The sequence below is a fragment of the Cynocephalus volans genome, chromosome 10, assembly GCF_027409185.1.
Source record: "Cynocephalus volans isolate mCynVol1 chromosome 10, mCynVol1.pri, whole genome shotgun sequence".
NCBI lineage: Eukaryota > Metazoa > Chordata > Mammalia > Dermoptera > Cynocephalidae > Cynocephalus > Cynocephalus volans.
Window position 1 is genome coordinate 9,202,314 of NC_084469.1, and position 18,026 is coordinate 9,220,339.

General features: G+C 36.7%; 1 protein-coding gene across 6 annotated transcripts in view; it reads right to left on the reverse strand.

Annotated features, from left to right (window-relative positions):
• Positions 1 to 126: 126 nt before the first annotated feature.
• SPAG9 (sperm associated antigen 9) overlaps positions 127 to 18,026 on the reverse strand; it is a 130,404-nt gene continuing 112,504 nt past the window's right edge. For 4 of the 6 annotated variants that reach the window (XM_063112694.1, XM_063112693.1, XM_063112691.1 and 1 more), the window contains 8 exons: positions 17,563 to 17,630; positions 15,524 to 15,672; positions 14,586 to 14,757; positions 12,772 to 12,885; positions 11,292 to 11,330; positions 10,210 to 10,386; positions 7,325 to 7,474; positions 127 to 3,718 (listed from right to left, as the gene is read on the reverse strand). In XM_063112694.1, the coding sequence (XP_062968764.1) occupies positions 3,603 to 3,718; positions 7,325 to 7,474; positions 10,210 to 10,386; positions 11,292 to 11,330; positions 12,772 to 12,885; positions 14,586 to 14,757; positions 15,524 to 15,672; positions 17,563 to 17,630 (985 nt within the window). In that variant the 3' untranslated portion in view covers positions 127 to 3,602. The remainder of the gene's footprint in view (positions 3,719 to 7,324; positions 7,475 to 10,209; positions 10,387 to 11,291; positions 11,331 to 12,771; positions 12,886 to 14,585; positions 14,758 to 15,523; positions 15,673 to 17,562; positions 17,631 to 18,026) is intronic. The other 2 variants (XM_063112695.1, XM_063112692.1) reach the window with 1 other exon arrangement.

The following is an 18,026-nucleotide window of genomic DNA, read 5'->3' on the forward strand; positions in this document are numbered from 1 at the left end:
CCAAATGGCAACAGTCCTGACCCTTGGAAATGCTATGTTTGATGGGGGAGATTATTGGACTTTCAAATAAAAACCAAGGTCAGACCCCCAGGAAAGGTAAAAACAAAACACTGGACTTCATACACGTTTCATATACATATTTATATATATTTCATGTACAAAGTTACATTCCGAACCCCAGGGATTCCATAATAGAAATAAATACTGAAATAACTACATCGCTAAACGAGCTTTTTGCTCATAGAAATGAAGCCTCAGCCTCTAAGAGACAGCAAGTAAGACGCTCTAGAACCCATTTTTCAGATTATGAAGGCAAGTAAAATTCTGGATAAAATGTCTAGGACAAAAAACAAATTTAGAACATAAAATGGTTAAAATATAGTCAAATATTGAAAAATGTATGACAAAATTAATAAAACAATTTTTTAAGAGAAAGAAAAAGACATTTAGTGTTACAGAATAGCATAACCCTGTTAGAAAAGCATTTATGATTTCCACAGTTAATTTTCTCTTACTCTTCCCATGTTACAAAGTGGGACCAAATGAGTCCCTTTCTCAACATGATCAATTAAGAAGAGCCCTAAATCTGGTTGAGTCCTTTGGTAACGGTTATAATACTCACAAGGAAATAAATATTCAGTTTCACGGCACTTGCAAGACACACGTTCTTTAGAACAGTTAATATTATGAGACATTTTGTTTTGTTTTGTTACTAAGGCAGCCTATATTAAAGGGTCCAGTCTCAAATGTAAGAAGACCTTTACAAGAAAAGAACAATACAGCTACTGAGAGAATGTATTTTAACTTTTTCTGTGCAAACACAATTTGAAAAGTTCTGTGCTGCATATTTTGTGCTCAAAATGTTTTACACTCTTAACAAGCCGCAGCTACTAAGACATTCATTCGTGTTTAAAAAATTTAGATCCACATGAGTTACAGAAAAACACTCTCAAAAATGAGTTTTAAGTGGATATTCTCCTTTTGCCTTACAGAGATTTTAACCTGCATTTAATAGTAGTAGGTTGAGGCATATGATATTGCCATTTCTGCAGAACAGCAATGATCAAACACTGGCAATTTCATATGGTTCAACCTCAATACACAGCCCCAGGTAACAAAATGAGAATCCTTACGTACCCCTTATTTCTTCCAACAGGGGCAAAACATTTTTTACATGGAGAGACCAACCCAAGTACTCAAGTCTCTTCTCTGCCCTTGATGTGGTAGCTACAGGCAGTTTATACCACTTTGCTGATAGCATGAAGCTTACATTTTGGCATTTTCTTCCAAAGGTTACCACCTTGACCAAAATGAACATTACAAAAACATAAACATGTTTTTTGGGGGAAAGGGGAGGTGAGGCAATCTGTAGAAAACATTTTAAACTAATATTAAAAAGGTATGGACAAGGCTTTAACACAAATTGTACAGGCGTTTTTGTCCTCTCTGGTCCCTGAAGTTAATCAACAGGGCCACAGATAATCTGACATCTTTAGATAAAATAACTACATATCTATATTCCTTATGTTAAAGCCGGTAAGTTTAAAAAGAGGAATTACAACCACTGTAACATGTCTGCATTTTTCATCTGTAACTCCTGATTTCCTAAATTACATTTGGTCTTACAAACGTGTAAAAGGCTGAACAACGGCAAATAGGGTCTGACTCTGGGATTTACTTCTTGGGAATAAAATTCCCAAACCCTTTGGTGCCTCTTGTGAATTTATACATTTCCAATAAATGTTTAGTAATTTTTTTTTTTTTTAGGTATTGCCAAAATGGCTCTGATTTAAAATAAAAAATAAGAACATAGCATACCAGCTATGGAAAAGTGGCCTAAGTTTTGGTGCCTTGAAGAAAAGTGACTAAGTAGCTCAAGCAAAAAATTATTCTTTTAATACAGCTTTTCCCAAAACAGTTTTTTTCTCCTAAAACATATAGTGGCCACAATTTTATTGTGTACACAATGTGCTTATAGACACATGTGGCCAAATAGATCCAAAGGCCTCCTCTGGCTCAATAAATTCCCCGTATTTTATAATCTAGCCTAATCACGTATATGCATAAAAGTCATTGGTACACTTTTTACAGATATCTTTGTATAACAGTTCAGAAAAAAAAAAAAAATCCCTGGTACTTAAGAATGCTTAGACAATTTGAGACTTGTGTTTGCTTTCTTTTCTTTGAAGTAGTCCTCCTGATGATTGGGGGGGGGGGGGCTTTCTCTATAGGTTTATATTTTTAAAATAGCACATACAATTGTATTTAGCTTTGCTCAGAGTAATATATAAGAAATGGTAAATCGTACATTTTCAAGAAGCTTGAGAGGAAAAAAATTGCAGCATAATGGTTTTTAAAGACTTATTAAACAAGAAAATCAGTTAAACCCAGACTCTTTTTTTGAATGGGCACTGTGAGTGAAAGACGTAATATCAACATTTACTTTATGGTATCTTGGCTTTGCCTTCTTTCCCTTCATAGTTTTCCCCATTGAAGATGGCATTTTAAGCTCAAAAGGGTACAAAAGCTTACGTGTTATTTACATACAAAATACCAAGTACTAGCTATTCTGTAATTTCATACAGAACAAAAGAAAATAACTTTTCTAATCAAATCCCTCATTCAGTTGGTTAAGCCAGACTCCATCACAGCTACAGTTTTACTCTTATTAACAGCTAAGAGCAGTCCAGGAACACTTGGCAAACAGGCGAATTTCTTACATGGAAAAACTCAATCAACCACCACCATCCTCTGGTACGAAAAATACAAAACAAAATTTTCTTTTTAAAAAAACCCTCCCAGTGCTGAAGTATCTTCTAGGCTTCCCAGAATATATCTTCTATGCTTTATAAATAATACACCTCTCAGACATGTCAGTATGAAAATGAGTGAGACTAGTCTCAAAAAAAACCCCCAGAATATTCAGAGAAGCAGGGCTCATAAACTTTAGAGCTCTAATAAGTCAGAAACAGGAAACTTTTATTTAAATAGTGTAGCCTTAATTTCTTTAATATAAAACCCCCCCAAATCTGATGAAAACAAAGTTTTATATACCATATAAACAAGATTTGTCAGATTTGAAAGTGAAAGTTAATTTACAATTAGCTTTAGTCCTCTCGGGACAATTAGATAAATCCTGATAATCTACCTGATATTAGTGTGTGTCAATTTTACGATACATTGGGGAAAACTTTGCTATTGTACTTATGGTATGGTTCATTCATCAAGTGTTTTCCATTAGTTCCATTATTAGTGACAGCTAAGAAGTGACCCCACCAAATGAAGTGAGTGACATTAGACTGTGGCAGAGTAAACCACATCTGGATTGCTTTCTGTAATTCACCAGTTTGCAGAAAGTAAACATTCTTTGATTTGTTCATTATATACTGAAATTGCCTATAACACTGTGCAGTAAAAGAGATAGTTCCTCTGTATTGTTATGGTAGGACAGATTTTGTAATATAAAGTTAACAGGAAAAAAATGCTCACACATTATGTGGTGAAACTTATTTCACAAAAAGAGCATTAAATAAAGGGGAAAAGGGAAAATAAACCATGCAGAAGAGATGGCTTCCCCATCTCCGCCTGTTCTTCCTATGGGCTCACTCACTGCCATACATCACTTGCCACACTATCAAGTGACTCCTTTCTGCTCTGGTGACGGAAGGTTCAAGTGGAAGGTCCTCTCCAAGAAGTTCTGATTCTCCACCTTCATCACCTAGAGGATGATAAGGAGACTCGAGTTAGGTTGAGCACAGTAAATACAGAATGATGTGAATTAAACATAGTGCTCAAGGTTAGTCTGTGAACAAGATGCACAAAACCTGTCTAATTTCCAATGCAGAGAATGCAGTAAAAGAAATATCACTGTCTGATTTTTGAAAAGGTTAACTCACTTTTCAGACATTTGTAAAAGTGAGTTCACTATACTATGTTGGAAAGTCATCCCAATATGTCTGCATACTGATATTAACAGACATGGGAAGCTAAGAAAGGAAAGCTGTCCAATTCTGTGTTCATCCAAAATGGACAGTCTACTCTTGTTTACTTGAAACTAAGAACTGAGACTAAATACTGCTGTAAATGCACAAGCATGGGTATAAAGCACACAAATTAACTAAACCCAAATAACTCATGCTTATTTTCAGAGATAAGAGTAAAAGTTTCCAATCGAAGATAACTGACACAAAAATATAAAAACTGAAATTGTCTCCCTTCAGCACTACAAGATGGCCTACCTACCATACTGGGTTTTCTTCCAACGATTTTCAAGTTTAGGGTAAGCTATGAATTAACAGTGTATGGTGAAGATGAAGAAACGAAGAAGTTGGGTAACAGACAGGCTACATACAGGTTCTTCTGCGAGCTAGCTGAAAGAATGTGATAAATGAGATCCTGATCAAAGACACGGGCTTCCAAGGCCCAGTGCAGCTACCACACTCCTCCTCACAAGTTCACATTAATTGGCATGGTTGTGGCAGAGCAGGGTTATTTTGGCACAACCCAGTGACAAGATGTCTAGTGGGATGGATTCTTTAGTAGAATCCTAAAAAGGTGTATACCAAGGAACATAGACAGTCCACTGATCTACTGGAATTTTGTAATGTGCCCCACCTGAATTTCAGCTGGACAAAAGAAAATATTGATACTGTTGACTAAAAACAGCAGAAAAGAAAAAATTCTAAATATCTGCAGTTTTCACTGCAGGCTAAACTCTCCTTTATCCATCCCTTCATGGTCTTTTCACAGCAATGTCAAACTATAGAGATGAGCACACTCAGGACAAAATCCAGTTTCTGAGCTGAAATATAACCAGGTGGTTAGAATGTACAAAAAGTTTGACTCTCAAATTTTTTTTTTTTTTTTTTAAAAGATGACTGGTAAGGGGATCTTAACCCTTGACTTGGTGGTGTGAGCACCACGCTCAGCCAGTGAGCGAACCGGCCATCCGTATATGGGATCCGAACCCGGGGCCTTGGTGTTATCAGCACTGCACTCTCCCGAGTGAGCCACGGGCCGGTCCTGACTCTCAAATTTAAAAAACTTACAATGATAATGACAAATTAATTGGCTGAAACAAGAGGTCATTGCATTTGTTTTTTCAGTTGTTTTGTTTTTAGGATTCTATTTATAAAAAATAATTCTGTCTCCTTGGGTCTCTATATCCTAAGATTTAAGTTAAATCATTATAAAATGGGACTGTTGAGGTCAATTTCTCATCATTAACATATTACAGGAAGTGCAAAAGAAAATAGAATAAAAAAAGATCAAACTGAATTTTTTAAAAAAGCATATCGTGACTTAAAATTAGCCTATGCTCAAAGATAGGTCTATTTTTCAGGCTGGATTAACCAGAGATACTGACAAACCTAGTTAAGCAATTTTTATGCTATTTTCAGGATCCACAATGGAAGAAATTTTTAGTAGAAATGGAAAAACCACAGAGAGCTTATTAACATACTCCTTATTATGGTTCCAACAAATATATATATTGAACCGCAAAAATCACTCCAGCAAAGTGGAGTCTCTACGAAGGAATTTTATACCAAGAGTCAATTATTTAAAACATTTTGAAATGACTCCATTCCTGCTGACATCACTGGGATCAATTTCTAAACTTAACATTAACACCCCTCCATGCTTCAATTTGTATCAGTAAGTCTTTTGCATCAGATATTCTGGTTTACACTAATCACCTGCAGCACACTGTCATTTACATGGCCCTAAATTTTATACTATATTTTTACCGAATTCATATCTAAGACAAGTATTTGCCACTGATCTACAACATTATTAGATTCTCTAAAACCATTTAGTACCATATATTTGGGTGCTTTTTGAATCACTGAGATTTTAGGCTAGTCCAAGAGATCTGTTTACTTACAGCAAATAAATTTATATTTGTACAGTGCTTTACAGTTTATAAAGCACTACTGTTTCACAAGTATCATTTCTCCATACTTTCTTTGTACCTCTCTGGCCATTCCTTTTTAGATTCCCTCTGTAAGCTCTAATGACACTTTAAATGAAGTATTAATTCAGGGTTCTACTGGAACCTCTTCTTTTTTAGCCCCTACATACTCTCCTTGGGTGAACTCATCAGCCCTCATGGCTTTTAGTACCACTGCATGCAGAAAGCCCCCAGATCCCTCCCTCCTAAAATATAAGACCCTCATACCCAAAAGTTCAGTGGAAATCTTCCACCATGCTCGTCAAAGTCAACATGTCCAACACTGAACTCTGGATCTGCTTCTCCTGTTCTGACAGTCCCCAGCTCTGAGGGAATGGATCAATCCCTCTTTCCCCACATCCCGTTAATAATTAACCACCATGCTTCATTTTTTCCTAACTTATTTCCCTGTCTTTAGCCCTGAACCTCCAATCTATCTTCCACACAACTCTAATCACATTACTCCTTTATTTAAAGTCTTCTAATAGTTCTCCTTTGCTTGAAAGACACAGTGCAAACTACTTAATTTGGAACAGAAAGACCTCCCATAATTCAGCTCCCCACTACCACCACCTTTCTAGACTAGAAATTTGTACTTTCTTCTCCATGCTCCTGTCATTTTAAAAGTTTTTCTTCAATTAAGATGGTTTCAAATCTCTAAACCTTTGGTCAAGCTATTGTCTTACCCTGGAATTGCAATCCTCAGCCCTCCCCAGCCCATTACCCAACTCAGTCCTTTACACTAACACTATTCAGTGCTGAGTCACCCCAAGCATCATTTCTTGACTTCCTTCTCTCCCTTCCCCTAGAAAGAACTGCCCAATCCCCACCAGAACATCTATAACATTTTAATTTATTAACATGTCTCTATCCCTGTACTGCTCTATAATCTATTAGAAGGAGCTTTGTCTGATTATATTTCCATATCTCAAGTTTAAGGCTAACAGGCACATAGTAGATGAGCAATTAATATTTATAAGTTGAAAAAATGAACAAATGAAATCAATTTTGATACAAACAACACTTTATGAAATATTTTTATTTCTCTATTTTGCAGTTGAGGAAACTGAGGCTCTGGGAGGTTGAATGATTTTTTTCTAGGCCTTCTGACTCCAAATCTTAGGCTCTTCACATAAAATTCAACATATGACCATATTCTGCTATTTCTAATGCTTCTTCAAACAAATATATTTCGGTATGAAAATAAATACTAACCCCCCCCCCCCAAAAAAAAAGAGAAAAAAAAAAAATCCTTTCCCAAGTGAAGAATTTAAAGAAGCCCTCTTAGAAATCATTATCAGAGTGGTTGCTTATTTACTGTGTGTAACATACAAGAACACAGGGGAAACCAAGCTCCCAGAAAGAATGACTTACCCATTCGGAAGTCAATGTAGCCCTCTCCTCCACTGATGACAAGCATAGATTTCACGGGCGTCTGGCTGCCAGACTCCTGCGCGGATGGCCCTGCTTTGTCACCTATTAGATCTGTGCCACTACTGCCACTTTGTGGGCTGATGACTTGACCTATTTCACATAGGAACAGAAGTGAATATTAGTAATCACAGATGAGGTTGGGGGAGACTGTTGTGTTTTCTGACTATTTTCTGAGAGTTAAATAAAAAGGTAAGTACATTCTAAAGTACAACCAAAGTACTGGGGATGCTAGAAGGCTCTGTGTAATCAGAAAACATTCATACGAAAGTTATAAGAGCCCATTTTGAAAATCTAAGTAAAGCAATTTTGTTTGTACCAAAGCAGGAACAGGCCAAATACCCAGTATGAGATATGTGTGGCAAGGTGGGACTTAGTTGCCTGCTTCAAACTATTACAATCTACATCTTCTGATCTGAGGGACAGTAGAAAGGTCATTCCTCTGAAAGGGAGTGTAAATATTTCTTTAAGAGACTGAAAAAAGTCTTCCATTTAAGCCTTATGAGTTTACATATTCAAAATTAACATTTAAATTTACTTCAAGTTTATGGCTTTCCTCTGATATTTAAGTACATCTTGTTTTTAATTTAGATTATACACATAAAATCATTGATAAATATGCCTTTTCTTCTAAAAGTTAATTAAGTTCTAAGGTAGAATTCTTAGGGATGAAATGGTAGAAAGAGAGAAACAGTTAAATATTATTCACACTATAAACAAGCTCTAAGGCCTCACTCTTAGAAAGCTTTGACTGTGGAATATTTTTTTCCTTGCCAGAATCTGCTGTCCTGTGCTCAAACTACACAGGAGCTAGCAGGACACAGTGATATGATGCAATACACTTAAAAAAATTAGTTAGGTCTGCCACAGGAGCAAGAGAACAGTAGTTGATAATAAAACTAACCAGAACGGTTTAATCCTTAGGGCCAACTGGCCTCACAACAAATAGTAATGCTGTCAATTCCACTTTTAGATTTATACCCAACAGAAAAGTCTTGCACATATGCACTAGAAGTTCCACTGCAGTCTTGTTTTCAATGGTAAAAGAGAAAAAAAAAAAAAAAAAGGAAGAAGAGACCTAGAGGTCCATCATCAATAGGGGAATAAATAAAATGTAGTACATTTGTTCAGATGTGAGAATACAGAATTAAATGAATGATCTAGATTTTTATGTATAAACATTAATAAATCTCAAAAATTAAAAAGTTGCAGAAGACTGAATATGAAACATAAAAGTTAAGTAAAGTTCAAAACCACAAAAATATATTATTTATAGATATATTCGAACAGTGAAAATACAAAAACACAGGCAGAAGGATACATGTCAACTTCAAGACAGTGGTTACAGATGGAGAGGAAAGGCAGAAGGAAATGGGATTAGAGAAGAATATAGAGAAGATTCAAAGAGGATTCTGTGACATTTCTTTTTTAAAAAGGGCAAGAAAAACAGTTGCCAGCAATTCCATTTCTAGGAATTTATCCTTAGGAAATGACCAAATATATAAAATATACAAATGAGGTTTCAGGAAGTGCATTATCATGTTAAGAATAAGTGAATAATTGGCTAAGGTACTATATGTCAGCCCCTGCCCTGCGTACATTTAATCATTCAATCTTTGGAACACCCCTGGGAAAATGAGTGTAGTGGTTAATTTTATGTGTCAACCTGGCTAGGTTACATGACCAGATATTTGGTCAAACACCAGTCTAGATATTGTTGTGAAAGTATTTTTTAGATGTGACTAATGTTTAAATCAGCAGACTTTGAATAAAGCAGATTATCTGCTATAATTCTTCTGATCAGTTGAAGGCCTTAAAAGAAAAAGGCTGAGCCCTAGCCACCACCCTCCCACCCCGGGGGAAGGAAAATGTCTCCAGACTGCATTCAGGCTTGAGCAGCAACATCAGCTCTTCCCTGGGTCTCCAGCCTGCTGGCCTGCCCTGCAGATTTCAGACTTGCCAGCCCCCAGAATCATGTGGCCAATTCTTTAAAATCTCTCTCGCTCTCCACACACCCCCACCCACCCAACCCTGCTGGTTCTGTTTCTCTGGAGAACCCTAGTACACTGAGACCCCACCATTTCTACATCACACAGTTAGTCAGTATGACAAAGTCAGATCTGAACCTTGTATATCTCCTGAACTTGTGTCTTACAGGAAAAAAAATACTCAAAACATGGGTCTTGCTTATAGAAGGTCAGCAATATCATTTTAGTATTCTCAACGGACAGAACATTTTTCACTGGACAGCAATACTACCACCTTTTGTCTCACAGTGCTTTATAGTTCCCAATAGCAATTTCATTAACTTTCACAACAAATGAGGCAGGCAGGGCAGATATTAATCACATCCACTTAGAAAACAAAGAAATCAGTCACAAACGTGACTGCTCAAGGGCAAGCAGCAGAGAGCTCATACCCCCAGGCTCCTAATCCATTGCTCTTTATCACAACACTGCTAAAGGTACCCATCTCTTCTGTATGCAGCCCTCATGATGGAAACTTCTTTCTAGTGATTCCCATCATTAGGACAGGACCATTTTTGGCATTCTGCTGTGACAAAATAATACCATTGCTTTTCAAAGGTAAGCAAGTCTCTTAAATAAAAATCAAGAAATTTGGTTTTGAGGGTAGGGGAGAGATTCCAGAATAACTTCACTCGAGAATCCCTATAGCACTTTATTCATGCCTCCATTGCAGAACTTCCTTCATGTATTACACTGAAATTACCTCATTCCAGTACTTCACACCAGACTAGGTAGTGGAACCAAGGTATGGCAGAAGAGAGACAATTAGACAGAACACCTCAACAGAATAATCTAGCTCACCTGGGACTGCCACAAAGAATTTTACAGCATCCCGGTGCCCATGGAAGCAAAGCTGTGCATGTGCCATTGAACAATAGGGTATAAATGTCCCTGGAGTCACTTTATCGCTGTTTTCATCACCATATACACGGATTACACTTCCCGGACGATTTCCTGGTGCTCCCGAGGTTTTATTTGCTGCAACAGAAAAACCAAATATCAAATATATTCCCCTAGAAAACAGTGATGATGTAACAGGTTACTGGTTAATCCTTATGATATTATGTAAAAGCTACAGCCAGTTGAGATGAAACAAGGGCAGCAATGCCAATTCAAGACAAAGCTGGAAAAAAAAGAGATATAGCATGCTAGTTATTTTTAATTACCTCAGTAAATGGAGTAGGGGATTTTGCCAGTCTAGCAATAACTAAGCTTACTCTTTAAACACATGTATTGATTTTTTAAAAATCATTTTAGCTAATAAAATAAAATAGAGTTGAATCTTAGATGTGTCTGTTTTGTCTTTTAATCCCCATTTTAGAAAACTAACCATTATAAAGTCTAAAGTAGGTGGACGTATTTTTAAATAAAATCTTTCTTTATAGTTTATCTTCTGATTTTTCTCCCCGATGATAAGTATATTTCCCTTGAGGAGGGTAAAAAGCTGTGCTTAAAAGAATACAGCCACTGCAATAGGGTAGCTTTTATTTACACCAGATCGATGGTTTGCTGGATTACTGTAGAATGACCAGACTCACAAAACATCCCCATTCCATGGGCGAGTAAGTGAATGATGGAAACATGATCGGTAACAAGAGTAAACAATGTAGATTAATGACAGTTTTAAAAGATGTTTCATGTTTTTATTGGAAGGAAAAGAAAGTCTGAAAGAAAGTTCAGCTGCAACAAAAGATGATAAATAGATTAAGCTGCATTTGGTGGCCATGTAACAAACATTTAAAAAAAAAAAACCTGCCGCAATACAGTGACTGCAAGTGGATGACACTTAGGAACATTCAAAAAGTATTCTAGAGAAGTGGGAACAGCCTCACAGTGGCTGTTAGAAGCCAGGAAGAAGGGTTTGGTTCAGGATCTGCACTTACCCCTCAGCCCCAGTAAACGTCCCTGGTGGAGGATTACGGCTAAAGTGAGAAAGGAGGAAAGGGGATATGGAGAGGTGCATGACAGGGAGGAGAAGAATTACTGTGAGCCACCACTCTCAGCGTCCTCTAACCTGGCACTCAAAGCTCCTACAAAATTAACAAAATCCCACTTGGCATAATACCAAGTAACATATAAAGTTCTTAACCAAGGCCTCTATAAGAATATCTCTGCCCAAAAAGGACAATTTGATTTACTGTGATTTTGGTTTTCTTAATTGGAAAGCAATTTTAGTGAATCTGAATCAAAATACCAAGTATTTAAGGTGAACCATTTTCTTTTCTTTTCTTTTTTTTAAAAGATGACCGGTAAGGGGATCTTAACCCTTGACTTGGTGTTGTCAGCACCATGCTCTCCCAAGTGAGCCAACCGGCCATCTCTATATAGGGATCCGAACCCGTGGCCTTGTTGTTATCAGCACCACTCTCCCAAGTGAGCCATGGGCTGGCCCAAGGTGAACCATTTTCTAAATGCTAAAATTTCCCCTCTATTTTTCTTTGTATGTTTTTTTTTTTTTTTTTTTTAATCCTGTTCAAATAACTATGCTGAAATGGAACTCTTTCTGGTAAAGGAATTGAAATGAACTCTGGGGATGCTGGAATCTCTTAGGATATAGGAAGTGGTCTAAACACGTAGATTTGTACGTAATTGCAGAAAAGACAGTTGGGATTAAGAACTTGGGTTCTTTAAAGGCTCCAAACACACCTTCTAGTCCTTCTCCCTCCCTTTCTCCTGAAAAAAGGTAGGGTGATTCTGAGGTGTGTATTTACTAACTTATTTTATGGACTTATGGCATTTATTTTCAAAGCATTCCCTGCCCATGTATTTTGCAACACAAAAAAAACTTAATGGATGATCAATGTAATGGAACATCATATGAGAAACATACAATGTACATCTTGTTCAAAAAAAATAAACCATATTTTTTTCAAATAGAGAGATAGATGGATTATATCCAGCATAAGGAAAGGCTTGCTGACCTTCTGAGAAACTTCTCCCGCAATGTTTTTAAACCTCAGATAGGACAAATGGAATATCCTAAACTATCTGAGGGGGAGATATGAAAAACTAGGAAGTGCTTCTGGATACTGGTGTAATAAAGCAGAAGAAAAATAGACTTCAACCTTTATTTCAAAGATGAAATAGGACTGTGAGTCCTGAATTGAGAAAAAGACCTTCTCACAATGAAAAACTTTTAATTACAATATTCGTCCTGATACATGGAAACTTATTCTCTAGAGTTTATGTTTCATAGGAAGAGTGGAGGAACAGTAGTAGCTTTGTCTTTGCCATCAGCTTGATTTTCTCAGTTACCATAGATTTGCTAATATCTAAACACTTCCTTCTACCTGAATTCTGGTCATAACTATTTCCTGCAACTTTCCTATTAGCCCTGTGACAGTTATATAAAAATATACTTACTTTCTGTCAATGGGATGGAGATAATGACACCATTTCCTGTCCCCACCCACAAACGATTGCAAGACACCATAAGAGCTGTGATCCTCACAAAAGAGAAGCCCAATTTTCCAGTACCTGTATGGGAGGGAGGGGGGAAACATTTTATTGAGAAACTAAAGGACATGGTATTTTAGATTCCAAGTCCCTTAGAGTAGCTGGATTAATATAACAGAGAGGAAATGTGACCAGAGCTAGATGGATGTTTCCTGAAGGTGCACCTCAAATCTAACAATTCAGGGTTAATGGAAAAAGAAAATCCTAAAAGTGGCCAGCATTACATTATCAGTCAGAAGGAAGGTACGCAGGAAATAAGTACATCAGAAAATGATACAGGATTTAAGTAAGGAGTGGCAAAATCAAACACAAACACAAAGCAAAACAAAAAATTTCAGCAAAAGACAAAGTTTACTTGTTTGGGAAATCAAATGTCCTTTGATTTTGTAAGTGGAGAAAGTCTGCTTTGCTTTCGATTTCTTTATACAAATAAAAACCAATCTTTGCTAACAAAACCTATACTTTTTACTCATTTATATATTTAGGTTCTAAAGCAATTTAAAAATTTTAGGATATCACATATAAACAATTAAGGGAGAATGGATGCATTTTTGCATTTTAAGAAAATTTTTACAACAGATCTTACTTTCAGGGATTTGAGAGGCAAAATGATTAAACAGTAATAGTTGTAAGGCAAGAGCATTAATCACTCGTAAGTTCTACTTACAAGAATTGAGGGCATGATCACAGAATCACAGTGTTAGAGCCTTCACTATCATTCAGTCTAAGCTAGGAATCTTTAACCTACAGCTATGCAGTATATCTCTGAAATTAATTTGTGTGTGTGTGCTCACATGCCTGACTGTATATAGCTATAGGTACATTCTCTGAGGACAGTGATCCTAAAAAGGTTAAAAACCACCGATCCAGTTCAACTTGTCTTCATTAAAGGAATCCTTTATGACATCTCTAATAGTCATATAGCACTAGATTAGGTGCTAACAGTACAGCAAGGAAATAAGACAGAGATGGTCCCAGCCCTTCATGGGGCTAATGGTCTTGGGGGGAGAGATAGTAAACAAGAATCACATGATACCTGCACAATCACAGTAATCATAACCCCATGAAGAAAAAGTATGAGAGGACCTAAATGAAGATCTCTCCTGGATATGACATATAGGCTATGACCTGAAAGCTAAGTAAAAAGGGACCAAGAAGAACTTCCCAGGCAGAGAATATGGCACAGGTGAGAGCCCCTAAATGGGAAGCAATTGGTTGAGTTGTGGGTCAGTGTGGGCAGAAGAGAGTGAGCAAGGAGAGTGGTCCAGAAATGTCACTTCACATGAAGGCAAGAATGGAAATGTGTCAAGGTAATATCTGTACACTGGTTACTATGCAAAGAACAGACTGGAATGGAAACAGGGAGACCAGTTAGGAGGCTCATGGTTATCTGGGGGAAAGGATGGTAGCCTGGTCTACGGGGATAGTGGTAGAGATTAAGAAGATATTTAAGATATTTAAGATTTAAGATATTTTCAGAGGCAGACTTGACAGTTACTAGTGATGGATTAGATATGGGGAATAAGATAGAAGGAGTCAAAAATGATCCCAAGTTTCTATCAAGAACCATGAGGTCAACGGCAGCATCTGCCTGACACTTTCAGTGATAACAGTTCACTATTCCTGAGACAACTTATTCATTGGTTCTATCCAGCATTTTTTGACTATTTAAAAATAAAACATTCTTTGATTTGCAAAGATAAAACACTTTGGAAGCTTACCTAACATTTTGCTCACATAAGGCTCAATGTCCACATCCTGTAGATGCTGATAAGTGTGTGCATGATAGAGACGGAGTGTGGAATCCAAACGAATAGAGACCCACACACCATCACCCACCCACGCAAGCTGCCGCACTTGGCTCTCCTTCCTGGGGTGTGCATCAAATGATTTCTAGGAGAGATTGTCCAATCACAAAGTTACTTTTGTACATAGGAGGTCATGTTTAAAAACTGTGCTAACCTGCACAACTACTTAGCAGGCTGTATAATAAAAGAGGAACCTAAATATTGCTTACTAAATATGATTATTCTTCTATACACAATTGCTTTCATCCTAGAATGCAAGACAAACCGAAGAACACGGAACTAAAGGATGCTGGACTTTAGCACTGTACAGAATATCAACTTATGAAAGCAATACTGGCACATCCATACTATATGTACCAGTGTTCAACAGAAAGATTTTGTTCTTGGGATTTTGTGTTGTTGCAGAGCAATGCATGACGATCCTATTTATAATTAAACAAAAAGGAACCCACATTGCTGTATTATGTGTGTGTACAGGGTATTTCAAAAAGTACATGCAAAGATTTGTATTATCTTTTAATTCTATTTTTCAACGAACTTTTTGAAGTACCCTGATATCTACATATATATATATATCTGGATATAAGGAATAGATATGAAAAATAACACCAAATGGTTAACTTTGGGACATCTAGGGAAGGAAATGGGATAAAAAGCCACTTCCTACCCTCACAGTCAAAAGTGGCAAGAGAAAAGTAACACAGAAAGTTAAGACATCCAAATATATTTTTGAAGTGCCCTAAAACACACAGTGTCAGAAAACAATCTCTAAAGAAGCTAAAAATAATTATAGTCTTATAGCCTTTGGGTAATAAAAATTCAGTAAGTACAGAAAACATAGGCTAACTTGCCTCTATTTTCATGGCCTTTGGCTGAACCACATAGATTTTGTTTCTATAGCCACACCAGACTTTGTCATGTACCACAGTCATGCATCGGATGGAATGGTGAGGCCGTCCAAGGTCTAAGAGGTGATAGTTTGACAAGTCCCACTGCCCGTCTTTAAAATAAGAAATAGATTATAATTAATGCATACCACCTTTTACTCAATTTCAACACAAGAAACATTATATTCAGGGGTATAATTAAATTTATTGATAAAGCACACAAAGTAATATGTAGTAAGTAAATCTTTTATTTGCAGAGACTGGGTTCTCTTATTCTACAAATGCAAAGTTGGAAGAGACCTCAAAGGTCATCTGATCCAACCTGCTACCCAGTACCTGGACCCTCTTTAAAACTTGCTCTCAAAAGCAGTGATGTGAAAAGTCAGTTACAAGTTATGTGTTTATAATAATTTTAGAATTAGAATAGAAATTCAGATGAGAACCAACCACCTGAAGCTTGTTTTGCTTTGCTAGTGAAAGAAAATATATCGCTGCAGCTGATCCATTTTCAGACTGCTATAATTAAAAAATATTCCCCATACCTAGCTATGGTCTGCCTCCTTGTATGTAATCATTGATTGGTCTACAGTTCTACCCAGTGGAAACAGAGAATAAATCCAGTCCACACTTCTTTGTTACAGCTCTATGTTTTATTTCAAAACCAAGCATCCTTGGAATGTGTTTTATACCCATCACAGTTTATAGACCCTTCATCCTACCTCCTCTTTGTTGATGTCCATTGAATATGCTGTCTGTCTGGCAGCGTACAGCAGGATTATCACCAGCCCTGTTCTGAACACTTTATTTCTATGAGGTTTAAGGCCTTAACTAATTCATATTGAGTTCGTAGTCAATCTTTAAGAAATTCTCACTCTTCAGGCATGTCTCTCATATCTTGCTCTTCTGAACCCAAATGCAGAATTTTACATCAATCCTTACTAAATGTATTTTGTCTGTCTTGTTCTGTCAATATAACTTTGGATTTAGTTTACCAAAACATTTATCATTCCATTTTTTTCTAGGTTCTTCCACCTACTAGCTGAGTGAACAAGAACAACTAAAAAAAAAAAAAAAAAAAAAAAAAGCTTCTGTGCCTCAGTTTCCCCATTTATAAAATGAGGGTGACAACAGAACTTTCCTCATAAACTGCTTTGCAGATTAAACATAGATAAAGTCTGTAAAGGGACTCAATAAGGTAGAACAGAGCCCTCTCACTCTTTGACAATGTGGAGTCTTAACCAGCAATCTCTAGGTACTAATCAGTTACAAAAGCACCAAAGTAACATCTACCCCACATTTCTCCAGGCCTAAAAGGATATAAGACTTTGGGAAAATCCTTGCTAAAAACCAAATTCAGTGTATCTCTGTTTTCATAATATTTCCCTTATCTACTTACCAATCTAGTGGGTAGAAAATGAAATGTCATTTTTTGGTTGAAACATGTACCAAGGCATTATGAAGAGACACACACTAAATTCCCTTAATTTAATTCACTCAATGTAGGCTTTCTCATACCACCACCCCTTCATCTGTAGATGGTAGAAACAATGGTTTTAAAGGGAAAGACTATAAATAACATGACAAAAATAAACTGGTGTTACCCAATAAGAAATTCTTTTAAAAAACTTTCCAAATGTAAGTGGATGTCAGTTATTTTTAAAACAGGACAAAAGAAAAAAATATCCTCACCAAATTTCTCCTAATTGAATAAATATATGAATAAAAAACAAATGCCTCCATATCACATTATACAAGATGCCAAAAAAAACCATTAAACTACTTGTTTATTATGATGAATATATTTTTCCTGAGGTATACTGTTAACATATACCTCCACACAAGCACTCATATATTTTCTGATGTCGCACATTGCTAGCATTCAGTTTAAACCTTTATTCTTTCTCCTATTATCATTTCTTTAAAACATAACAAACTAATCTGCTTGAAAATGCTTTGCCAAACGACAAATTAGTGCACACGTTACATAATTCATAACCACTCACCAACTCCTCTGTGAAAGATTGCAAGGGTTCCATCAGCCAGGGCCACTAACACAATGCCTTTTACGTGTCTGAAAACAGGAAAAGGGATTTCTGAACTCTCCATTCCAGAATACAGAATGGTGGTCTACTTAGTTCACAGCCTCTCAAATGGCTCATGTGTGATGAGATGAGGAGCTTATACCAGAACATGTAAACGAACACATTGCTCTCTTCAATGTGAATGTTTTGCTATGAAAACTGTCTGCTGAACTAAACATAAACAGCATGTGTGGTATCTCAGTTGTTTCACTTTTTGGCCCCCAAGCTCCTCCTCTCACCGCAGTTGACACAAACTCCACAGATCACACGACACACACCTTAAGTGGAACTAACCACTCAACAATTTGAGTGGTTCCACACCTTGAGTGGAACTAATCACAGTGCTGGGAGTCAGCACTTTGGACTTAAAAGACACACTGTCTGAT